The 26,490-nt window shown below is 37.1% G+C and overlaps 1 protein-coding gene and 1 long non-coding RNA gene across 7 annotated transcripts in view; one reads left to right on the forward strand and one right to left on the reverse strand.

Moving 5' to 3' along the window:
- Positions 1 to 26,490, forward strand: part of SVEP1 (sushi, von Willebrand factor type A, EGF and pentraxin domain containing 1) — a 203,104-nt gene that overhangs the window by 67,132 nt on the left and 109,482 nt on the right. For all 3 annotated transcript variants that reach the window (XR_006058565.2, XM_012113658.4, XM_060408928.1), the window contains exons 4-8: positions 7,307 to 7,465; positions 8,417 to 8,596; positions 13,846 to 14,025; positions 21,038 to 21,235; positions 24,050 to 24,168. Coding sequence is in view for 2 of the 3 variants with exons in the window: in XM_012113658.4 (XP_011969048.3) it covers positions 7,307 to 7,465; positions 8,417 to 8,596; positions 13,846 to 14,025; positions 21,038 to 21,235; positions 24,050 to 24,168 (836 nt within the window). In the remaining variant the exon portion in view is untranslated. The remainder of the gene's footprint in view (positions 1 to 7,306; positions 7,466 to 8,416; positions 8,597 to 13,845; positions 14,026 to 21,037; positions 21,236 to 24,049; positions 24,169 to 26,490) is intronic.
- On the reverse strand, positions 8,197 to 23,959 carry LOC121818590 (uncharacterized). 4 transcript variants are annotated; one of them, XR_009599120.1, is made up of 6 exons: positions 23,756 to 23,959; positions 14,589 to 21,332; positions 13,979 to 14,113; positions 13,537 to 13,663; positions 12,902 to 13,086; positions 8,197 to 8,685 (listed from the first exon to the last, which is right to left on the reverse strand). It is a non-coding gene; the product is annotated as an uncharacterized LOC121818590 (long non-coding RNA). The 4 variants fall into 4 exon arrangements; XR_006058566.2 differs by having other exon boundaries at positions 12,902 to 13,663; positions 13,979 to 14,106; XR_009599119.1 differs by having other exon boundaries at positions 13,979 to 18,024; positions 23,756 to 23,937.

Consider the following 26,490-nt stretch of genomic DNA (forward strand, 5'->3'; position numbering starts at 1 on the left):
AGCTAGGGTGCCATTTGCTGCTATGGCACCATGCAGTTGCCCATAATTTTGTCCAGATAACCTGTGTTGCAGCCAAATGAGTTAACCAATCACAGGGAGGTTGGCAGGATGCTAATTCATTTTACACAGATTCAGATGTGCAGAATCCAGGTCAGTCAGTCGTCTCCTCGTCTAATCCTTGATGAAAATGGAAAGGATCCTGACTATTTAATGAGAGAGTCCCTCGTATGTGTGCCTAGGTCCTTGTCTGGTGCTTGTGACAAGGACTGACTTAGCCTGGGGAAGCTGGTTCTTTTCTAGAGCAGCAGGTCCCTGTGTTCAAAACCCTAGCACACTATTTATAGGAATGATTGCTTATTCAGAATGAATCCATAACGCTGAGAAGAAGCATGATATTGTAATAATAAAGAACCTTCTCCCAGGGGCCCCCTACCTAGATATAGCCAAAATGAAAGCTTTTGATTTCCACAATTCCCGCGTATATTTTCATCTTCATGAATGGGCGCTCTTGGAGTTGTGTACTTCACAGCCTGAAGGCAGCTGATGGAACTGCCCTGAAACTATATTCTTAAAGAAATTCATTAAGCTTTAAAGGTGAATTGTGCAAAGAACAGAGGCTCTTAATATTTATGGAGAGTTTTAAAATTAATCATAGATTATTAATGAGAAAGAATTTTATAAAGTGTGAGTTACTGTATAATAAATATTATTAACTGAAATAGTCATCTAAAGAATTGATAATTAATGAATGGAGGCTTCTTTAGATTTTATGAATTGCAAACTGGGTGATATTTTCATTTACTTCAGTCAAAAAATTGTGATGTCAAAAAATTGTGATGGCAGAAGGAAAATCTAAGAAACACACTTCCAGTAATCATAGCTGATAACTGCTAATATGTTTCTGAAAGGAGAAATTTTATTTTGACAACAAAAAGAACAATTTAAAAAAATATTTGGTACATTTCCAGGAAGGGAATGATTTCATATGATAAAGAAAAAAACTGTACCCTAGCCTTTACCATAACTTGTGAAACGTTTTCAAACCACAGTTAATTTCATCTTTTCAACTTTTGCTTGGTTTTAGATGAGGAATTTTCTCCCTTGGGAATCAAAGAAGTTGATTACACCTCTCCCACTAGAATTGTGCAATGCCTTTAAATAGTTCTCCTTAAGTCTGTTTTCGATTATCATTATGAATTTCACAATACCCTTCCAAATGTACTTTTGGATATTTTTATCCAAAACACTGTTCTCCAGTGTTGTAAATTCTTTATTAGTTAAAAGGTTTTGGGGAGTAACCGTGTAAGATTAATTCCTTTTTGTGTAATACCATTTTCAAATAAATTATAAAATCTGTAGATAAAATCTGACTGCTCATGTGACAAGTTTCTTTAACTTGCTTTTTAGTATTAGTCTATTTATAGAATCATTCAGTAATAGCATCAGAAAGGTCACAGCCATCATTAAATGTAACTTCTGTATTTTGTAGGAAAAGAAAAAAGCAAAAAACTTTTGGCAGTGACCCCGTAGCTTGTTAGTGGAGCAGCCAAGATAGTAACTCAGTTGTCTTGACTCAGAGTCTAATGTCCTTTCACTTTGCCCTGGTTGTTAGTCCCTCTGACTTCCATCCTTCCTTCACACTAACCCATCCTCCACCTTCTGTCCTCCTTTGCTGAGTGCCTGCTGGCTCGGGCAATGGGATGAGCAAAGGCTGAGTCAGATGACCAGAAGACACCCTAAACTTACAACAGTGTGTTCCCCATGGAGGGACAGAGACAAGCATGTATGTTACATACAGTGTGATAGGTGCCAAGAGAGGTGTGAGTAACATTCTCTGGGGCACAGAAATGAAGGTGACAAAATCCACTCAAAAAGTTGGGGAAGCTTTGAAGAACGAGTCTTTGAGGGATGCAGGAGGTTCACTCAGAGAAAGGACAGCATATGGCAAGGCAGAAGCTAAGTGGAAGATAGGAAAGGGAAGAGAGGGAGATAATGTGTACCAAGCACTGGAGCATCTACTGGGCACATCAGGCCTATAAAAGAAGTATAATTAGCTCTTTCATGATTAAGAAGCTTAAAAGTTGGGGGCATTATTATCACATTAACTGAATGCCAACTACATGTCTGGCATGTTTCTTTACTTAGATTAGTTCAATTAACCCTAGCAGCAAATTTATAAGGGAATTGCACACGAAGAAACTAAATCTCAGAAAAATTAAGTAAATTGGTCCAGCTGCCAAGTCCAGTAAACTGACGTGGGGGAGATGTGGTGCAAACTAGTCCCTGCTTGAGACTTCCTTGGTGGTCTGGTGGTTAGGACTTTGCCTTCCAACACAGGGGGTGTGGGTTTGATCCCTGGTCTGGGAGCTAATATCTCACTTGCTTCATGGCCAAAAAAATGAAACATCAGACAAAAACAGTATTGTAACAAGTCCAATAAAGGCTTTAAAATAAATAAATTAAACAACTAGTCTCTGCTCAATTCTGAAGCAGCGTCTGATCCGGATATGGAATTCACGCATTCATTGTAGCAGACTGACAGGAACGTTACAGATAGATCAAAGATGTCTTTATAGATCTAAGTAAAGAGAGAAGACTTCAACCTGTTGGGGCAGTTTTTGGTAGAAAGTGATTTGCTCAAATTTATATTTTAGAAAAATGTTCAGGCAGAAACATCTAAGATGGGTTGAAGAGTAGAGGTGAAGACTGAGGGACCAGTGAAATGATTTTGTGAAAATCTGAAAGAGAGGTGATGAGTTCAGACCTAAAATAAGAGAAATGCAGATGGAGAGATAGGCAAAACTTGGAGGGTTTCTAAGGCGTAAAATCCAAACAACTTGGTTTTCATGTCAATATTGAAAGAGATGGAAGGAGAAGGAGAAATCAAAGTGATCTCTGAGGTCAGAGAAGTAGTAACTGTGAAATGAAACATATACGTTTGAGACAATGACTTTCTCTTATACATAATTTTCATTTACTTTGAGTGTTTTGGCACAATACCTATTCAGTGTAACAAAACAAGAAAATGTAGATCAGCAAAAATAAACAACCTTGGAAGCCTCATAATTCTGTCATTAATATATACCATGTGTGTTAGTTGCTCAGTCGTGTCCGACTCTTTGTGACCCCGTGGACTGCCAGGCTCCTCTGTCCATGGGATTCTCCAGGCAAGAGTACTAGAGTGGGTTGCATTTCCTACTCCAGGGGATCTTCCTGATCCAGGGATCAAACCTGGGGCTCCTGCATTGCAGGCAGATTCTTTACCATCTGAGCCACCAGAGAAACATACCGTGTGTACATAACCTTATAGATTTGTACACATTTATTAGGCAAAAGATCATACAACACATATGGTGTTTGCGACATGCTTTTATTTACACTTGATTACACAATTTTATTGACTTCCCTTGTCAACAGTTGTATTTTTATGGCTAATATGCCACTGGATGGATGTGTCGTGAGAATTTAACAGACCCTTCATGTCTTGACGTTTGTGTTATCTCCAAGCTGTGTAATGACAAACTATAACTATACATACTTATGTATATAATTAACAATTATACGTACTTATATGCGTAGGTAGAAAATGTTGACTTTCACTTGGACAAATTCTTAGAAATGAATTGCTATATCAAAAGAAGGGCTCCACTTGAGGGTTTTAGTGTGTACCCTCAGGTTTTCCTACAAAGTGGGAGAAAGCCTGTTTGCCCAAATGCCTGCCAACAATGGGAATGGGTATTAATATCCTTTCAATTTTTTTCAAATTAAAAAGTAGTCATCAGTTTGCATTTCTTCCTTATAAGTGAGGTTAGACTATGTATGCAACAATTATTGGTCATTGTCATTTCTTTAATCTCCAGCTATTTTGTTCTTTGTTAACTTTTCTGTTGAAGTTATCCTGTTTTCATATGTTAGAAAAAGCCCTTTGTTTTAAACTTTTTTTTCTCCTTAAGGTAGTAACTTGTTTGCTTCTTGCAGATTTTTCTTTGAAATATTTAACATGTCTTAGTATATCCAATTATTTTTAACCTATTTTTCTGGCTTGTTTTAAGTTTATATCTTATCAACAGGGTGAAATTAACCCATTACTGTTATTGATGGTAAATAATATGTTTGGTTTTACTTCCATTACCTTAGTTTATGATGTTTTGTTATTAATTCTCTCTGCTATTTTCTTGTCCTGTGCTTTTATATCTTTGTTATTTGTGGTTTTTTCCTCCCCCACTGATTCGATGGTTGTGCACTTTTTCTATTCATAGTTTTGTGTATTCTTTGTGTCCAAATTTAAACCTGTTTTTCTTTCACTTTTATCATGTTGGTGTATATGAAATGAGAACTTCACCTTTTCCTCTTCCCAGCTATCTCCCAGTTTCCCTCAGATTTTAAATCTTTTTTCTTTGTAATATGTGAAGATTATTTTTTCCCCTTGGATTATATATATTTTTTTAAGAAGAGGCTTTATTTGATACTTGTTTTCATTTTTGTAATTATTTTAACAATATACTACATGTTCCACAACTTTCTTAATCTCAAGCGATACCATTTTTCTCAAGTATGAATTCTTTATTTTGACTTCTTTTCAATCAGTGAAATACATATTGATTTCCAGAAGCCATGCACATTCTCACATGTCTTTCTCTTTCCTCATATTTGCCAGTAGTTTGTCCAAATACAGAATTGGGGGTTCAAAATATTTTTTCCACATAGCTATATTTCTTATTCTTTTTCCTTACATTTGTTTTTGCACAGGAGAAGTGAAATGCCAGTTTGATTTTTGTTTCTTTCTTAGTTGCTTGTAATACTTTTCCTTTATTCTGAAATACTCTTTATTAATTTTGCTTGGAACTTGATGAGTTTTTATGGCACTAAAACTTCAAGTAAAGAGTATTTTCTTACATTAATATTACAACTTATCCAAGGTCTACTCAATTCTGTTGGTTTGGAATTTTATGGCTACTTTTTGCTGCCTCCAATGACAACTTTAATTTTGCTGTTACAGTTTATGTTTTCTTTTCCATCTTTGTATTTCTCTTAATCATTTTCTTCTACAGCTGCTGACTTCTGTCTAAGGGAGACAGTGTTGTCTTGCATCTTTGTGAAGATCTGTGCAAATATTTACTGAACTTTTTATAGAAATGAATATTCAGAAATATGAATAATTCAATATTTAATGTTATGATGCTTTGAAGTCATGTTCCCCTTTTTCCTGCTGAAGTGCTTTTCATAAGTCACACATCATTATAACTATTTATAAAATAGTTATAAATTTATAAAAACATGTATAAAATGTTTCTTTCATTCTTAAATAGCTACAGATTTATCAAGTTCTGGGATTTTCTACTATATACATGGGAAAATGTTCTGTTTCATTTTTAAATATGATCAAGAATGTTAGAAACATGAGTACTTTTTCTAAAAATAACATTATGAATCTTCTGTCTCCACGCTGATTGTTTCCGGTTTTAGCATTATAGTTGAAACAAGGACTTTTGCATCCAGGAGACCTGGGTGTGAGACATAGAAAATGTAGTGATAAAGAACATGGCTTCTGGATCCAGATTCTCCTTGTTCAGATCTCAGCTTTGTCACTTACTGTATAATTTTGGCTAGTTATTTAATTTCTTAGTGCTTTAGTTTTCTCATCTGTAATATGAGATAAATGATACTTCATAGTGTCATTTCTATGATAATTCTTAAAGAGATTAAAAAGATAATTTACAAAATATGTGGAACAGTCCCTGGGACATAGTGAATGCTGTATAAATATTTGCTATAAAATTGTAGCACAGATTTTCATCTCAATTTTGTTGTAAACCTTAAAAAAAAAAATCTTAAAATAAAAAAATAAGCCAGAGCTTATCTACCTAGAAACAGGCCTTAAACAAATGATAACAGGAAGAGGAAAAGTTTAAGTGTATTTAATTTAAAAATATTTTGCTTGCTAATTACAACCAAGATTAATGTGACGTTGAATTTTCAATATAAAAATATAATAAGCCAGTGTTAAGTACTAAAAAAGAAAAAAACCTCATAGCTCTATAACCTGTTTTTTTTTTTTTTTTTGCTCTGTAACCTTTTAACTGAGTAACTTTAGCCCAATCATCAGGTTACTCTAAGCCTCCATTTTTTCTTTAAAATGGACACAGTACTAATAAAAATAGTGTACTTATTCATAAAAATATTAGTAATTGTTAATATTAATTAGTACTGTGAGTATTAAATGAGATAATTTATATCAAATGGCATCACACGTAAGTGCACATTCCTTGGTTATTACTTTTTAAAAATGGTCTAATGTTTATTTGACAATGCTACATTTATTTGGCTTCACTAGGCACTGCAAGTTCTATTTCCACAATTTCTTCTATTATTGAATTCTTAATTTTCAGTTATTTTACAGAAGTGTAACTCTAGAGAGAGTAAATACAGGTTCAAAGCCACGTTGTTGGTGCAAAGGGAAGATATGAAGCAAGGTCAGTTAGATCCTGCTTTCATCTTTTTTTTTCCCCCGAGCCTGGGAAAAGCAGAGTCTGTGATTCTCTTTCCTTCAAAGGGCCTATTTCTCATCAGTAGGATCATTTCCCTCAAGCCCTATACTTTCTCCTCATCCTTTGTCAAGTACTTTGAACCAAAACAAAGGACACAGTAATTCTATTCCATTGGGAGTGAGTGTTAGCAGCGCAGTTCTCGAGATGCAGCTGCAGAGGTTGGGGTGGGGGGTGTTAGGATATGGGTATACAGTCTTCAGAAGATTTTTTGAAGCACTGAGCATCATTGTACACTGTTTTGAGTTTTCCCGCAAATCAGCCCAGCCATGTCATGCTGCAGTGTGTTGTGATTGTAACTAATTGTGGGACATTAAGAGGCTACTTCACCCACTCCAGTGCTCTTGCCTGGAGAATCCCAGGGACAGAGGAGCCTGGTGGGCTGCCGTCTATGGGGTCACATAGAGTCAGACGTGACTGACGCAATTTAGCAGCAGCAGCAGCAGCAGCAAGAGGCTACTTCATTAAGCTGCCGGTTACAAACTACATCACTCTAAAAGAGAAAAAAAAATCTTGTTTTCTCTCTTGCTTGAATTGTACGATTATTTGGGATTCTTTGGGATTCTATTGTTTGGGATTCTTTTTCCCCCAGTCAGTTTCCAGAATGGAATAATAATAATAATCCCAACTGATGTTGGGATTATTTGGGACTATTTGGGATTCTACTGTTTGGGATTCTTTTTCCCCCAGTCAGTTTCCAGAATGTTGTTCGCTGTCTACTGACATATCACATAAAATGGACTTCTCTGGCTTACCCACAGCTTGCCCATCCGGGACATACAAACCAGAAGGTTCACCAGGAGGAATCAGCACTTGCCTTCCATGTCCTGATGAAAATCACACCTCTCCACCAGGAAGTACATCCCTTGAAGACTGTGTCTGCAAGGAGGGGTACCAGGCCTCTGGCCAGACCTGCAAAGGTAAGGATCCCACTGCTGGCAGATAGGAAGTATAAAAGCTGATCTCTTTTAGGGAAGTAAGGCCAGTGTTTTCATCCAGTTCACTGGGCCTGATCCTCTAATCTTATTTGGGGAAAATTCTTTGTTTTTATTATCTAGCATTTCTTACCACTGAACATAGCCATATCTTGTTCCAGAGAAAGGAGGTCTGAGACTCCAGAAGTATCAACTATGAAAACAGACTTAGAAAACATTTAAAATGAATGTTAAAAAAGGAGTCATAGGTTTGTTTTTTTTTTTCAGATAAACATTTTTGGTGGGGCTATGGGATGCGGCATGAGGGATCTTGACTCCCCGACCATTGATCAAACCTGTTCCCCCTGTGTTGGGAACAAGGAATTCTCAAATCACTGGACCACCAGGGAAGTCTTGAGAACTCTCAAATTTAACAGCAAATTTGAATAATAAATGAGCTATTTTGGACCCTGGTGATGGTTAAATCCATTTAAAGAAAATATTTTTATAAGTTCTGTGCCTTGAAATTATTCATACCAAAAATTAAAAATATTTACTTACCCTATAATTTGTACAAGAAGCTGTGGGTCCTGGGATTGTGACAGACATGTTTTGCTGGCCTCACTCGTTCTTTATTCTATGCTGCTTTAATTGAGAAGGAAAATAGCTAATGACACATGAAGGTCAAGAACTAGAAAATTTCATATTCACATGGATAAAACATTTTTTCAGGCTTAAATGTTTAGTCTGTCTTTAATTAGAAACAAACACCTACTGAGCATGAGATGTAAGTGTTCTTCCAAATATGCACTTACAAATTCATATGCAATAAATGGGAATACTGGAGGTAGTTTAGCTCTGCGTATAAAATGTCCTCTTAAACAGGAAATGTGGGAGGAGAATGCTTTATGGACAAAGGCTAGCTTTGCTTTTTAATTTTATTTCTGTAAATGTTAGTTGTCCACTGCCCTGCCCTGAAGCCTCCTGAAAACGGTTACTTTATCCGAAACACTTGCAACAACCACTTCAATGCAGCCTGTGGGGTCCGATGTCACCCTGGGTTTGACCTCGTGGGAAGCAGCATCTTCTTGTGTCTCCCCAATGGTTTGTGGTCCAGTTCCGAAAGCTCCTGCAGAGGTATGCAGACTGCCAATTCACATTGTTTATTGATTGTCTTGCTCGATGCCCTTGATTTAAACTCTAATGGACCAGTAAATTCTTTGTTGCTTTTGATTTCATGGACCACGGACCACAGAAAGAGAAAAAATTATAGGAAGTTTAGTCAGAACTACTAATAAGTTCAATTGACCACATCATCATAAACTGTGCCTTCTGTGTGTCTTTTATGAACAAGCAAAGGAAAGGCCTGCCTGGGAAGGAAATGGACAGGTTACCTTAAACCTCAGATTTCAGGCAGCCAAGACAGGGTCCAGGGAGAGTTAGAGGATGGTCAGCATGGGGCTTTGATGTCTATTTTGATGGCAGGATTTGGGGAACCATGCCAGTATCCTGTGCCAAGAGTAGTTAGCCAACATATACATCCCCAGCCTTGACTTTGAATAGACAGCATGCCATAAAAGTTTTGCTGAGGCTTTGACTACTCCAAGACCGCATATCACCTTGCTTACTGCAGTAGTGGGAAGTTCTGTCTTCTTGGCTTCTCTCAGCTCCCACCCCCATAAGGGAAGCCAGCCTACTCACAACTTCAGGGTCATTTGTGAACCCCAGGAGACATTCGTCTTTGTATTTATCAGCTACCAATACTGAACTCATCTACAAATTTGCTTAAATCCAGGTCCTAATTCAGACTCTTACCTGTATTTACAAAAAGAACAGATTGAACAAAGGGGACCTGAAAGTAAAGGTGGGGGGTATTGGAATCACTGAGATTCAAAGACAGTTACCATTGCATTGGTAAAGTAAAATTAGGATTCCAAGAAATGGTATAAGCCTGAGATCGTAGTTAAAAGCCAAATTAATAAGTTAGAAAATCAACCCCAGAAATCCTTCTGAAAGTAGAGCAACATTTGAAGGATTAGAAAAAAGGTGAAGGAATCAAATGACATGAGAACAGTCAGAAGAAATAGACTCTTTGCAGACTAGGAATCCAGAGAGAAAATGGAGCGGAGAAGAGGCACCCGTAGAAGATCAAAGAATGTATCTACACACTGAAATCTTGAAAATACATGTGACTGAAATCTTTGATACTGAACTTAAAACCACTTACTGAGTGCCAGAAAACAAATTATTGCAAACAGATCCATGTCTGGAAATAATCTTACTGAAACTTCTGAAAGCCTTGGAAAAATTAGAAAATTGTGCCTGCTTCACAGTTAGAAATGTTTAATAATATTGCCTATGAAGGAAGGGGAATCAGACTCACCTTGAGCCCATTTCTAGCCACTCTAAATTTTAGAAGATTGGCGAATATTTCCAAAATTCTGGAAGAAAAGAATTAGACCCTAGATCTCTAAACTCTGACAAGCGATTGTTTATGTGGGAAGGCCAAGACATTCTCAGTCACATAGTTTTAAGTGGTAAAAAGCCCATTCCTGAAAAAGTTAATTATAAGAACCTCTTAAATATATTCCTGTATAGTTATTAAGGTCTATGCATAATCTCTATCCCTTCTCCTAAATACCTCATGGCAAGAGGTGGAAAGCCTGACATTTTAACTTTCCCCTTACTGGCCTTCCAAAGGAGAGTGAGAAAATCAGGCAGACAATCCCTTTAGGATAAGATCTAGCCCCTGCCTCTTGAACCCTCTACAATCTCCATCCTGAACCTTGAATCCTATGCTAAAGCCTTAAGAAATGGCCACACCTGTCAGGAAGCCATCCCTTTGTAAGTTGTTTGAACAGCCTTGATCCTCTGGTCTATAGGGACCGATGGCCCCTATGGATAAGCCCTCCCTGTCACCCATCTCCTCTGGGATGGGATGACCTCTAACCTCCATATGTGCATACACAGACCTGTTGTGCCCTCATTCTATCCCTTATGCTCCATGTGTGAGGGTTAGTCAGGAAAACCCAGGAAATAATCCGTCTGTGTTATGGGGCAAGAAACTTATTTAAAGAATCAGACCTTACACAATTTTAGAAGGAACTAGAAAGTAGAAGTTTCAGAAAGAGAAACTGGAGCCTCAGAAGAGTTACTACCAACCCAAGAATCCAAGCCCAGGCAGCTGCTGTAGTGGAATCACAAGAGAGAAGTGTGTTGGGAAGCCTAGGAGAAGCTTCACCTCTGTGTAACCCCGCCCTGAGGTCCTATACCAAGAATCTAGCAGTGAGTTGGAGCCACCTTGGGTCAACAGGGTTAGCGGTTGAGATGTAGGGTGGAGACAAGCAAGAAAAACATGACCTGGACCCTACTGTACGTCTACATTTGTCCATCAGTGAGTCTGCCTGCACTGACTACTGCTTCTCTTCCATCTTCCACAATCAAGTGCAGGTTATTTGATCAACCCCAAACTGGCCCACTGTAAGGGGATTCTGACAGCATTTGCCAGCTTAACCAGCTTGTTACAACATACACCACTGTATTTTTATTAATTAACTCCTCTATCATCTCTGCTAGTCTGTGAACTCATTATGAGCATAGAATATATCTTCTCCTACCCCAGCCAATCCTTGGTTATACCTCTGCTGAATGACTGAAAATCTGAATTTAACAAATACACGTGTTGGTAAGTATTACACTGACAAATACATTGACAAATTACATTAGTGGTCTTCTATGTCACTTCCATCATGCAGTTTCATTTTTACAAAGCAGGGTTATTGCATTTTATGCAATTTGCATAATATAAATAAAATAAGTTTAGTCAAAGTAAAAGCAATGCTCAAGTCAAAGTAAAAGCAATTTTCCTAAAATTTTTTCCATTTCATCTCTAGTGCTGCTTCCTAACTTATCAGTGAACAAGGTTGTCCTGAAGGCAGGTACTAATTCAGGCTCTTCCTCTGGCTCCTCATTAATAGATTTTTATAGGCATACTTCATTTTACTGCACTTTGATTTATTTTGCTTTGCTGATGTTACATTTTTTACAAATTAAAAACCCCACATTGTCAGATTATGTTGAATGTTTTTAGCAATAAAGTTAATTGTATTCATAGTATGGAGAAACTAGCATTTTAAAGATCTAATTTAAATCTGACTATAAAGACAGGATAATTTTAGTTGTTTTTTTGTTTTCTTAAAAGTCTTTCTAAAAGTGAGACAGAAATGAAAGACCAGTATAAAATGTAAAACTTTTCACAATTTCATGTTACATCCTGAATGTTTTGTAGTGTTAGATAATAACTAACAGGCTTGATTCTTGTTTCTCTTATACATTCTTCATTAAGGCTGTCTCAGTTGGGAGATGGACAGAAAGTGTGAGTCTGAGAAAAAATATAGCAATTTGTTCAAATAAGAACCAGAACATGTTCTTAAATTGTCTGCTACCAAGTAAACCGTTCTCTTAAAATACTAAATTGCTGTTTTCAAAAGGCTTAATAAATGTTTAAGGATTGCTTTAATATGAATGTCAAACACTTATTGCAGAATTTTCCAGCTTATTGAAATAAAAATGTTTTTGAAGTTGAAACTCATATGTAGGCATGTTCCTACCCAAAATGATAAAAATGATCATTCTTGGTTGAAAAGGAACATACAATATTTAAGAACTAAATAGGATTTATCACATATGCTTTTGTTTTCCCAGAGGAGCAATGAAAGTTTATTAAAACCAACACTTTTGAGAAGCAATATAATTCGCATGTGTATGAAACACCAGTTCTCATTTACTATCAGTTCTCTTGAGACATGTTGCCAGTTCATTTTGTCCCAAGTTGGAAAGCTGGAATCATTTCAGCAGTTTATTGAATCGAAAAGCAGTTGTTTAATGTGGTTTTCTAGATTTTATATATCTTGATCATAATAATTTATCTTATTCACTTTTAATCCTACCTGGCATTTGGCATTGTGCTACCTGTGATGATTACCTCAAGAAAAATCAAAATATGAAAGGCAAAATATTTTCTATGCCCTTGATGGACACACTGAATAAAAATTCTGCTTAGATGATGGACACACTCAATAAAAATCAAAACACAGAAGGCAACATAATTATACTCATTTGTCATTAATAATTGACTTCCTTTCAAACTAGTTGAAAATCTAGGGCTTATGGTTTAACTTCTAATTCTTGAGTTTTCCCTAAGGGGTAATCAATCTTAAATATATCTTTCATGAAATCAGAATTTATATTCTGTCAACTCACATAATTTGAATTGGTTTCTTTTGAGTAGATTCTGTCAAACCATGATTTCAGTTGAATATGCACTGAATATTTTACCCCAACTTCCTTTCCTATTATTTTAAAATTAAATTTTCATCATAAGTAACTACTTGCTTGATAAGAAAAATTGACAAATTCATAAAAGAAGGAAAGACATCTTACCCAGAGTCCCAACAAAGTTCTTGATTACTGCATGGTCTTCTGGATCGGAGGCTGCAATCGGGTGTTGAGTTTGATGGAGTTGAAGCTCTTGCGGGAGTAATCTGGGAAGACAGGTTGTTGTCAGAGAGTGGGGTCCTTGGATTGGTCATGGTCAGGTCTGGAGGATTTAAGACTTGGAGGGGGTGCTGAAATAAGGGAAAGGACATGATTATTGAAGAAGAAGATGTGAGGAATATGACTCTCAGGTACTGGAATGATCGTCTGTATAGATAATGAAATCACCATCATGTGTGTGTACATATGTTGTGAAAGAGAGAGGGGAAGAAAGAAAGGGAAGAGAGAGAAAGAGAGAAATACGAAATCGTCAAAGAATGAGAAATGGCCTAGAAGTCTGCAGACAGTTGGGGGAAAAGGATGTTGAATGTATAATATGATACTTGAGGGGAGCTGGAGGCGTTCAGGAAGAAGGGAAAGAGAATGACCTGGGAAAGCAATAAGGAAAAAAGATGACCAGTCTCTCACCTTCAGCTCTGTCTGTAAGAAACGACAAGATTTTTTTTTTTTACTAGGATAAGAAAGGAATATATACGAGTATAAATACACATTTCATAAGAGGTCTGAAAACTGAGTTGAACCTGAACTCTCAGAATCACAGCAAAGGCCCGTTAAGAGCTGAAAGTCCCTCCCTTTGTCAGCCATCCCCAGGCTACAGCCATCATCCGCCGCCAGGGCCAGACTCCTTCAACAGCTTAACTCTCCCACCTGTAGGCAGAGGCAGACAACAGGAATATTATTTAGGCAATGCATTTGATAAAATACATACTTTTAATTATCCCACTCTAATTTTTAAAAATATTGCATTATTTACTGCTTGCAATCTGTAGGCATTATTAAGTTTATAATTTTTTCTGTCTTTATTGAGTGATCTAATTGCTTTCGTATAGTGAGAACATGCCCTCGTCTCCGCCAGCCCAAACATGGCCGCCTCAGCTGTTCAGCTGGAGAAATGTCCTACAGGACCGTGTGCTTGGTCACCTGTGATGAAGGGTACAGACTAGAAGGAAGTGCTAGGCTTACCTGTCAAGTAAACGCCCAGTGGGATGGTCCAGAACCCCGGTGTGTGGGTAAGTTCTTAGGGCTTGGTGCCTTGAATGGGTCATTTCTGTAGCGCTCTGGTTTCTCCTGTTTTCTGTGAAGACCTGGAACTAAAAACTGGCTCATGATGAGTATAAATACACATCCGTCCTGAACACCTCGAGCTCCCTCAAGTATCATGTATGTATATAGATACACATTTATACTCAAGATGCATATAAACACATGCATATGTACATAGAATGACGAGTATAAATACACATGCATATGTATACAGATACGAGTATAAACACACATCTATATATAGATATACAAGTATAAATACACATCCACATGTATATAGGCATATGAGTACAAAGACACATCCAGATGTATATAGATATATGACGGATACATACATGAACAAGTATGTGGTTTTACTCCTCCCCACTGGTAAAAAGACTTCTACACCAGAATCCAATTTTCTAAGTCCCTAAAGTTTACAGCTTCTAATAATAATGAATTTTGTTATACTTGGGGCACATTTGGAACAGATGTGTTTTAAAAGCAAATGCCATGTAATTCCCTCACTTTTGAGAACAGTTTACTTTACCTTGTTATGGAAATGATGATACAATTATGAACCAGTGAATCTTGGCTGTAGAATTCTGTTTCATCAGAAGATTTTTCTTTATTGTCCTTCACTAAGAGTTGTGACATCTCACTCCTGTAGTTGGGTCCAGAATGAATGCAGCGTTTCCAGTTTGCTGCTGCTTATACACTGTAGACACTTTAGTCATGGGAACAACAATGATCATGATCGTTATGATCAACATGAAATGATGGCAGCCACCATTTAGTGAACCCTTAAAAGGTGTCAGATACAGTAAACCTGGGAGCACTAAGAGCTATTTCATTAAATAACCAACTTCCAAAATAGAAAGGAGAACTGTATGTAGGGAATAAGTTGTAATATGCCAGGATCCTAGATGAGATGACTTTTTAAATTGGTTTCTAGGTTTATTCTAGTATGATCTAGTAGGATCCAAGGCTAAGTGAGGGTCTCCAGGAAGGATGTTGGGCCTTACTGAGGAATTCAAAAAAGTCTTTGACCCTCATTGTGCAGGCTCAGAAAGCTTGTAGGGGGGTATAAAATATTAAAAATCATAAGTAAAGTTTATTAGCAATGAGATAGCTGTTATGGCCTACTAAAAGACGTAGGCCTGACAGGCATTGTATTTCCTGGAGGCAGAAGCTACAAGGATTCCTAAACTGTAGACAGACTTAGTTGTAGTTCAGTTCAGTTGCTCAGTCGTGTCCGACTATTTGCAACCCTATGGACAGCAGCATGCCAGGCCTCCCTGTCCATCACCAACTCCCGCAGTTTACTCAAACTCATGTCCATTGAGTCAGTGATGCCATCCAACCATCTCATCCTCTGTCGTCCCCTTCTTCTCCTGTCCTCAATCTTTCCCAGCATCAGGGTCTTTTCCAGTGAGTCAGATCTTCCCATCATGTGCCCAAAGTATTAGAGTTTCAGCTTCAACATCAGTCTTTCCGCTGAATATTCAGGACTGATTGCCTTTAGTTTGGACTAGTTGGATCTCCTTGCTGTCCAAGGGACTCTCAAGAGTCTTCTCTAACACCACAGTTCAAAAGCATCAGTTCTTCGGCGCTCAGCTTTCTTTATCATCCAACTGTCACATCCATGTATGAATACTGGAAAAACCATAGCTTTGACTAGACGGACCCTTGTTGGCAAAGTAATGTCTCTGCTTTTTAGTATGCTGTCTAGGTTGGTCAAAACTTTTCACTCGTCTTTTAATTTCATGGCTGCAGTCACTATCTGCAGTGATTTTGAAGCCCAGAGAAATAAAGTCTCTCACTATTTCCACTGTTTCCCCTTCTATTTGTCATGAAGTGATGGGACCAGATGCCATGATCTTAGTTTTCTGAATGTTGAGTTTTAAGCCAACTTTTTCACTCTCCTCTTTCACTCTCACAACAGGCTCTTTAGTTCTTCGCTTTCTGCCATAAGGGTGGTGTCATCTGCATACCTGAGGTTATTGATAACCTTAGACTTAGTTGGCATAAAACTAAAACAAAGGGAGTTAGCTTCTTCAGATATTTCACAGAATTAAATGAAAATGATGGATCTGTCCACCATAAAAAGGATGGTTTAGCAATGGAACATTAAATCTTAATAAATCCCTTTTGTTGGAAAGTTTTCTCCCTGGATTAGAATTTGTATCTAAATATTAATGTTTACTCCCAGGAATCATCTATGGTTCCATAGCTGAGCAAGCAGCTTTTCTTGTGAGGGACCCAGTCTTGTATTAAAAGTGGTAATATATTTAATAAGGTTGCTCTGGAGTTTTTCTTTAAAACTTTAATTCTTTAGTTTAACTTAAATTTTTTAAATGCTTTAAGCTTTAAGAATTCTCTTTAAAATTTTTGTACCCATCCCTGTAATGATTTAAAGCGGAATTCGATTTGAAGTTAACCATCCTTATTTAATACAATTTATTGGGGAACAACTCCCTGTAGCCCCCAAATTCTGACAATAGCCATCATTACTATGAAATTTTCCACTTAAACATTGATGGACATGAATAGAAAGTGTATTAGGGATTTCCCTGGTCATCCAGGGGTTAAGAATCTGCCTTCCAATGCAGGGGACTCGGGTTCAACCCTTGTCTGGGAGGTAAGATCCCACATGCGTCAGGGCAACAGAGCATGCGGGCTTAATAGTTGTGACACACTCTGGGATCCACAAGCCACAACTAGGAAGAAGCCCATGCACTGCAACGAAAGATCCTCATGCCACGACTAAGACCTGATGCAACAAAGAAGAAATAAAATAATTAATTTTAAAAAGAGTATTGAGTAGACAGTTGCAAAATAAGAAAGTTCTGAACATGAAGTACAATGAGAGAAATCTTATTCTTACCATCGTAAGACAAATATGAACACACGATAATTAATATGGTAGATTTATGGTACAAGGATGCACAGAACAATGGAAGCAAACACGCCTCAGAAACAAACATTAGTTTGTAGAAAAATACAGTATTCAATAAGGAAAATTTTAGATATCGGTAGGGGAAAAGCTTATCTAAAAATTAGTTTGGACTCTTGCTTCATTTAAAAAGTTAAGTTCAATTAATTTTAGTAATTAAATGAGGCAGGTTAAGGAGTGAAATGTAGGAAAATGGGCAAACTACAGATTTTAACAGAACATAACTTCCTAAAAAGAAAAGAACAATAGATCTGAATATATAAAGCTTTACGTTTCAGTACTTCAGACATAAATTATCTATATTTAAAATGCAAACAAGAAAAAGGAAAAGTTATTTGAAACACATATAAAAAAGTCAAGGTCCTTATCATTTTCCAACATGAAACTAGACCAAAACAAAAATATTGAAGACTCCAAGGAGGGATAAAGGAAATGGATTAAATGGACAAAGGAGACATTTAAAAAATACAATTAAAAAATAACAAAATTGAGAAAATTCTGAAACCATATTTATGAGACCTAAGTTAAATTATACACTGATGTAATTTCACAGATATAAATATTTTTGTTAAACAGGAAGAATAAAAATAGCTAAACATTAAATACTAGGAAAAGAGTGACTGTAAGAGAAGTTGAAAGAAGCACGTAATGGTGTAAAGGAAGATGAATCATAAAAGGAGATGGAATGCGGTAGAGTGGATGAAAGGAAAATCTTTGAATAAAGTAATAAGATTGTAGAAAGAAGAAAGAAAAACGCAAAAAAAGGAATTTTTCTAAGAAGCTATACCAAAAGACTATATAGAGGTTTGAGGTTTTTAAAGTAATGAAACACCATTTACGATGCATGATTTTCTAAGAAAATGAAAACTGTTAAATGAACCAAGAAGAAAAGTAGAAAAGCAAATAAATACTTACCTATGAGTGCTTTACAAAGTAATGGGAATATCAGAGTGTACTTAGTTGTTGCTCACTGACATAAAAAAGTTCATCTTCTGTATCTACTTTAAAAATGTGGATAGCCTTACTAAATCTGGAAAACGAAAAGGATGCTAGAATCATCCATGTTGTTTAGTAAGATTGTCTAAGATTTAGCTCTTGTAATAAATCATAAGGTTAGAGCTTAGAGGATTCAGAATCATCGTTTCTAAACTGTGTGTCTGCCTCTAAAATAAAATGAAACTACTAAAAGACTGAGAGTTCATTAAAGTCTTAAGAATACCAAATAACTCCTCTGTATAAATGATAAACAGAATATGTGATGAAAAACCACAGTCAGAGATCTATATAAAATATGTAAGAATAACCTCAAACAAAAATATATGGAACCTGTATCACAAACTACAAAATATTGCTGAGATAAAAAGAACATTTTAATAAAATTTTGTCAAAAGGCAGAGTTCTTTCCAAATATATGTATAGGTAAAATGCAACCTATTCAGTAGCCCCAAAGAGATTTTCTTTTTTCCCCTTCTTGGAACTGGGGAGTGATTCCAGGATTCATCTGGAAGAATGTGCAGGCAAAACTCACTAAAATAAGATTGAAAGGGAAGTGTAATAAAGAATAGTAAAAGGAAGTAGTTCTTTTGGGTTTTAAAATACATACTAAATTGCAAAAATGAAGAGTATGTAAGAACTGCCATCAGATCAGTGGGACTTAATGGAGTCCAAAAGTTATGAGTTTCATATATTATTAAGGAAGCATCATAGCTCAGTTGAGAAGATAAGATTTATTCAACTGATAATATAGGAAAATTGGCTCGCTCCTTGGGAAAAAGCAAAATGAATCAAAATGGAGTATTCATATGTTTTTAATACACACCAGACACTAATGTAAATACTTTATAGTTTTAAAATATAAATTAAAAATAAAACCATTAAAAGCTAGAAGAGAGTATAGTTAATATATGTAAATATTAATCCATTTCAGAATTTATTAAACATATAAGCAATTGGAAAAGAGTTTCCATTACATTAGAATAGATTAAACTGCCAGTTCAGGAGACATGGTTCAATCCCTGGGTCAGGAAGATCGTCTGGAGAAGGAAATGACAACCCACTACAGTATTCTTGCCTGGGATATCCCTTGGACAGAGGAGCCTGGCGGGCTCCAGCCATGGGGTCACAAAGAGATAGACACGAGACAGCAATGAGGCAACAACAACAATATAAAAATTCAAAATGCCATAAACAATAAGAATATTAGCAGGGAATAAAATCTTGATATGGGAGCTAAAAGGATGATTTTCTTAATTTATAAACAACTGTCCTGAAATAAAGGATTTAAAGTCCCATATGTTGTTTATATTTGAACCACAAATTTGGCTCTGACAGTCCTCTTGATCAAAGCAGAACAGGAAATCTGGACGGTCATCTGGTACATTTGTTCTTTTTTGTTCAGTCACTAAGTCGTGTGAGACCCCATGGGCTACAGCACACTAGGCTTCTCTGTGCAAAAATAAAGAAACATAGCAATTCTCAGGAAAAAATTACTTCTGTTGACAGAGAGGTTTGAAAGCAGTCATTTCAGGGAGAAAGCATGATTGTAGAATATTTGGGGGCACACAGGTTCTGCCATTTACCTGTTGGTAACTTCAGGAAAGTTAACTACGAGAATTACTGTTATGCCCCAGCGCTCTTTGGAGAAGCAAATGGCAACCCACTCCAGTACTGTTGTCTGGAAAATCCCATGGACGGAGGAGCCTGGTAGGCTACAGTTCATGGGGTTGCGAAGAGTTGGACACGACTGAGCAACTTCACTTTCACTTTCATGCATTGGAGAAGAAAATGGCAACCTACTCCAGTATTCTTGCCTGGAGAATCCCAGGGACAGAGGAGCCTGGTGGGCTGCCATCTGTGGTGTCGCACAGAGTCGGACACAACTGAAGCAACTTAGCATGCATGCATGCATTGGAGAAGGAAATGGCAACACACCCCAGTATTCTTGTTTGGAGAATCCCAGGGACAGAGGAGCCTGGTGGGCTGCTATCTATGGGGTCGCACAGAGTCAGACACGACTGAAGCGACAGCAGCAGCAGCAACCAGTGCTCTTGTTTGTAAGTGAAAATTATAACACTAGTCATTCCTGCATAGAATTAAATGAGTCTATCCATGTAAAGCACTTGGAATAATGCCTGGCACATAGTAAGCACTAGATAAACTTAGTGATTATCATGTGGGAAATACAGACTGAAGATGCTGGTAGTGCTACCAGTAGGCTCACTACTACACTACACAATAAACAAATGTGTATGTGGGTTCACGTGCATATGCACACATGTCTTGTATTAAGTCCTCATCTAATTTTCCATTCTATCTCCATTCTACCTAATTCACCTGCTATTCTTCATCAGTGCTGAAAATAACATCATTAAGAGTCTGGGCCCTAATAGAACACAGTGATTCTAGGGAGAATATAAAAACTTTTCTCAAAATCTGCTTGCTTAAAGATGCCACCATAAGCTCATAAAAATGGAAACGGATTGTTGAATCGTCACTTACCCCATGAAAGATAGAATCTAATTCACTATTTTACACTTCAGAGCCATAATGTAATATTCTGCAAACTGAAGATTCTCTACGCAAATGATAAAAGTCACAGTCAGCATTGATTTAAATACTAGTTAGAAATCTTTTAAAGATTTGATACACTGGTAGAAAACATGAGGTTACTAAAGAGATGTGTGTGTGTGCTTAGTCGCTTCAGTCATGTCTGACTCTTTGGGCTCCACTGTGGCCAGGGTCCTCTGTCCATGGATTCTCCAGGCAAGAATACCAGTGTGGGTAATTTTCCCTTCTCCAGGGGATCTTCCCGATCCAGGGATCGAACGTGTCACGTCTATCTGCATTGGCAGGCAGGCTCTTCACGTTTAGCACCACCTGGTTGAGCATAATTAACAATACAATGTTTGTTTCATGTCGTATGCAGACATCTGCATGCAGACACCTGCATGCAGACAGATTGTATTTTTCTTGAATAAAGTGACTCTGCGGCATTTTGTAATTTGTGAGAATGCAAATAATATTTTCTTGCTCTCCTGCAATAGAACGCCACTGTGCCACCTTTCAGAAGCCCAAAGGTGTTACCGTGTCACCTCCCAACTGTGGCAGGCATCCAGCCAAACCTGGGACGATCTGTCAGCTAAGTTGCCGCCAAGGATTCATTTTATCGGGGGCCAGAGAAGAAGTGAGGTGTACCACATCTGGAAAATGGAGCACCAAAGTTCAGACAGCCGCTTGTAAAGGTAGGTCCCCATGTGGGTCAAGTTGAAAACCAAATTCTATATAATGACGTGTTAGTGCAGTGTCGGACTATCCTTCTTTGCAACTTTTGCTGCATACCTGTGGTAAAAGGGTAGATGTCACCCCGATACATGCTATGAACATTTTGGCTTTGGGATGGTGAATTTACAAAAATCCAGTACCACGTGCCAGGCAATGATAGAAAAAAATAGAAAACTAGGGATGATATTAGGGCCAGAAGTCAGGTAAGTTTTCCAATGGGAATTGAAAATCTTCGAAGCATTTCTAACTCCTATTAAGCAAGTGAGATTAATTTTTTTTTTGAAAAAAGCGAGTCATCAGCGCTTTAAAACCTGCATCTCAGTACATTCACAAGAGCACATTGCCAGCTTCCTTACAACAAGAGCAGACTGCTGTGAAAAAGGAGGTATGGAGAGCAAGAAAACGTTCTTAGAAGTAAAAATATAAATCTCTCTAAGAGAAGGACAAGACAGTGGAGTGGAGGTTGTTGAAAACTGATTTGAAGGAGCAAATTGAGAATTCGTTCAGAAGGGAGAACTGCTAAACAAGGAACTTGGGTATCCCAGTGGATCAAGTTCAAAAGATAAAAGTTAAGAGAGATACCCAGGAGAAATTGAGAAACACCAGTGCCCTTTAATAAGGAGCTCCAGAAGCATAGAGAGGAAAAGGGATGGAGGGGAAGAATTTTCCTACCAGTAGAAGAAAGTTTCCCTGAGCTACAGAAAGGCTTGAACTTTTAGATTGAAAATAACCTCTGACCTTGTTGGTTATCTATTTTATATAAAGTAGTTATATCTGTTAATCTCAAGCTTCTAATTTGTCCCTCCTCGACCCCCAACAGTACGGTCCTACTGTATAGCTCAGAGAACGACATCCAATATCTTATAATCCCCTGTAATGGAAAGGGATCTGAAAAAGAATGTATGTATGTATCACTGAATCACTTTGCGGTATACCCTAAACTAGAACAACATTGTAGATCAACTATACCTCAATAAAAAATGAGGACCATTTTTTAATGAGTACCATTATCAGAGGAAAAGAGTTTGTTGATCCATATGTACATAAACACGAATGATGTGAGTTGAAAAGCCTCTGAGTGTTGGGCAGGCATACTTTCACTACTTTGTGAAATTTTTAAGATCCAAAGTGAAAGCGAAGTCGCTCAGTCATGTCCGTCTCTTTGCGACCCCATGGACTGTATAGCCTACCAGGCTTCTCCATCCATGGAATTTTCCAGGCAAGAGTACTGGAGTGGGTTGCCATTGCCTTCTCCAGGGGATCTTCCCGACCCGGCGATCGAACCTGTGTCTCCTGCGTTGCAGGCAGACGCTTTACTGTCTGAGCCACTAGCAGGGCCAAAGGTAAGGAGAAAAATCTGAAGTTTCCAGAGAGAAAAGAGGAACTTCACAAAGGAAACAAGATTCAGACTCACACTGCGCTTTTCCTTTGCACCTCTAAATGCCAGAAGGAAATGTAGCAGTGTGCTAAGAATACGGAGGGAGAGTGCGTATAAACCTGAAATTCCAAGTTCATTCACGCTATTATTCAAGTCCAAAGGAAAAATTAAATGCTTCTTTAGATTTTAAGAGTCGATATGCTCACGCACCGTTGTGGGGGGAAGTTGTCTACATAGTAGCCCCTCTGAGAAAGGGAAAATGTAAATTGAATAAAGCTTTTGAGAAACAAGAAAGTGAGACACAGATTAATCCGGATATATTCAGCTGCAAGTTGCAGAAGATTTAATATAACTGAAGAGGATTTATTATATCATAAGAACTTAGCTCTGCAGTGACTGTTGTAGCTATGTGGAATATTACCACATCTAATGCAGTATCTGTACTGCAAAGTTTCACACGGCAAGAAATATCTTTGGCTTTAATTTGTTGTTTGCTTTGACAGCACATTTTAGCATACTAATTAATTCTACTTGACAGTCTGTTTTCAAGTGCAGTCCCTTCCTACCACACTCAGCATTCATTTTTTTCTGTTTATTTCATTTCGAAAGTATTTATCAAGTTCATATTATATCCAGGTACTATATAATACAATGAAATAAGAAATCATGACATTCAAAGAACTTCATTTATTTGGTGGGAAGAAATTCAGTTTAAAAATGGCAAGGTGCATTATGGCTAGGAAGGACAGAGGGCAATCAGAACTTGTGCAGTGAGCACCTAAAATGGACCAGTGGGTCAGAAAAGCTTCCTGAGGAGCTTGTGTCTAAGCTGAGAATTACAGGACAAGTAGAGGTTACCTGCCTCCAGAAAAAAGAGAGTATTGATTCAGACAAGTAAAAGAGCATGAACAAAGGCCCAGGTATAAAAAGGATCATGGTGCTCTTGCAGGACATCTGATGTGGAGACTGAGTTCTGATTGGGGATCTCTAAGTGATGAGGCTAACAGAGAAGCAGGTACCAGTTGAGGAAGAACTTCGGAAGCCATGCTGAAGTACATTAGAAATCCTCTATGATTAGATTAGAATTAAAAATATTTCTTACCTGTCTCTTGTGGCCTTCCTTGATGGCTCAGATGGCAAAGAACCTGCCTGTCAATGCAGGAAATGTGGGTCGATCCCTGGGTAAGAAAGATCTCCTGGAGAAGGAAATGTCAGTCCACTCCATTATTCATGCCTGGGAAATCCCATGGAAAGAAGCCTGCCAGCTACAGTCCATGGAGTCACAAAAGAGTCAAACGACTCGGCTGCTGAGCACACATGCCCCCATCTCTTAAATGACTTAGTAATTATATCATTGCATCAGTATGTTAACTGCTATGTGAATTTTCTGAATTAGATGTGGAAGCTCCTCAGATCATTTGTCCTGCAGACATAGAGGCTGAGACCCAAGAACAGCAAGACTCTGCTAATATCACTTGGCAAATCCCAACAGCTAAAGACAACTCTGGGGAAAAGGTAAGGTTTGAGCAAATATTTGTGTCCTTTTTCAAATGGACTCTAAATACACTATAAATATGTGTGCTATTGAAAACTTTCCAATACTCTAATGATTGTACTGTCTCTAGCTGTACTCTACTCATAAATGCAAATGTCCCATCTGATAACAGAATAATCAGCCTTGAATTTTTCATTAGAAATCTCAGATGAAAATCTCTAGAAACAGAAACTTTTCATTCCATGGATTTTTTTGTGTTATGTATCCTCTAAGATTACTTGGCTAAAAGTTCTTGGCCCTTTACTATGCTCTGAAGATCTTTTAAAAAAAAGAAAGATGGGGAATCAATCTTAGTTCCTATTTATAAACATATCTTTTAAAATATGATCCTGAAATGATAGTCTAAAGAAGATAACAGTGTTTCTTACTCTGCTTTCAAAAACCAGCATTATTCAAAACACAGTATTTTAGTATTTGCATACAAGAGCTTGAGATAATTATCCATCAGATATTAGAAAAGGAATTAGGAATTTAACACCCTCTTCAGTCTGTACTTTTAGTATTCACATACATGAACATGCTCTTAAACAGTATAGAGTTTTTCACACCTGTATGTAAACATGTATGTAAGTAGTGCCATTCAAGGGCACAACAAGAAACACAATATGTTCTGATAGTTGTGTTGAATATACTTAACAATAAAGATAACTTTTTTATAGTGTATCATTTAATATAACTATCACTCTGTATCTGTATTACATCTCTAGAACTTATTTTATAAGTGGAATTTGTACCTTTTGTCCACTTTCTCTCATTTTGACCACCCCCAGACCCATCTTCCGGGAACCACCATACTGTTCTCTGTATCTGTGGTTCTTTTTTTTTTTTTTTTTCCTCCACTTGTAAGAGAGATCATATGGTATTTATCTTTAGGTAACCAAACACAGCTTCTAAGCCTGATTTAAATGTGATTTCTAGACTTCTAGGACTTTCTGCTCTGCAGGTGACGTGTGCGTTGCATGCTGCCTCTTGTGTTTCCCACTTCCCATTAAAAGGCCTGTGAAAATATACATCATCGTCAACATGGCCATTGTCATCAAACACTAAGAAGAATGCAGGGACATACTTTAGGATCCATGAGAATTTAGACTAAATGAAGTACCTGTGTGTTGAACTATTTTTTAAAAATACAATTTTTTTTTCCTTTTAATATATATATTTTATTGAAGTATAGTTGACTTACAATGTTTCAAGTCTACAGTAAGGTGATTCAGTCATACATATACACATATATTACTTTTCAGATTATTTTCCATTATGGGTTATTACAAGATATTGACTATAGTTCCCTGTTCTTTTTTTTTTCTTTGTATATATATTTTTTTATTTTTATTTTTACTTTATTTTACTTTACAATACTGTATTGGTTTTGCCATACATTGACATGAATCTGCCACGGGTGTACATGAGTTCCCAAACATGAACCCCGCTCCCACCTCCCACCCCATATCATCTCTCTGGATCATCCCTGTGCTCCGGCCCCAAGCATCCTGTATCCTACATCGAAATTGTAATTTAAAAATATTTCTCAATAGATAAACAGCAAACTAGAGAAAAATGCTTTGAATTTCTCAAATGTTAGAATGTTTATTACATATTAATGTAAGTTTATCACATAATTTTCAAATGGACTAAGAGTGCAAGCATATGATTCAAAAAGAGGACACATCTGTCTCATGCAGCCGTGTGAGAACATAGTCTTACCATAAGACAGTAAGAAATTGGAAATTAAAGCGATGGCCTGATGCCATATTTTTCATTTATCAAAAAGTAATGATATTTAACATAGATCAGAGAACGCTGAATGGGAATTTTGATACTGGTCCTATCAAATACTAACAGTGGGGATGCAAATTTTTACCATAATCTGGGAAATAAATTTTGTATTACCTATGAGTAAAATTTTAATGCATTTGAGGTTAATCTATTCCTGGAAAGAACAGAAGGACATAATAAAAATATTTTTTTAATGTCTGTGCAAAAACCATTTTTCCTAGTGCTGCTTATAGCAGTCAAGTTTGGGACCAGTTTAAATGTCCTTGAATAGATTTTTCTATTAAAAAAAGCACCGTATACTTATTTCCTAAGTTATAAAGATATTTAATAGTCATAAGTTCTGAAAACTATGTAAGAGCATAAAAAATGTTCTAAGATATTATGTTTAATAAATAAGGAACAACATTTCATATCTATCCGAACTCTATAAACTGCCTAGGTAGACTAGCCTAGAAAGGAATACACCAAAGGCTATGCCTGGTTTTTTTTTCCTTTTTACTATATGT

The sequence above is a fragment of the Ovis aries genome, chromosome 2, assembly GCF_016772045.2.
Source record: "Ovis aries strain OAR_USU_Benz2616 breed Rambouillet chromosome 2, ARS-UI_Ramb_v3.0, whole genome shotgun sequence".
Classification (NCBI taxonomy): domain Eukaryota; kingdom Metazoa; phylum Chordata; class Mammalia; order Artiodactyla; family Bovidae; genus Ovis; species Ovis aries.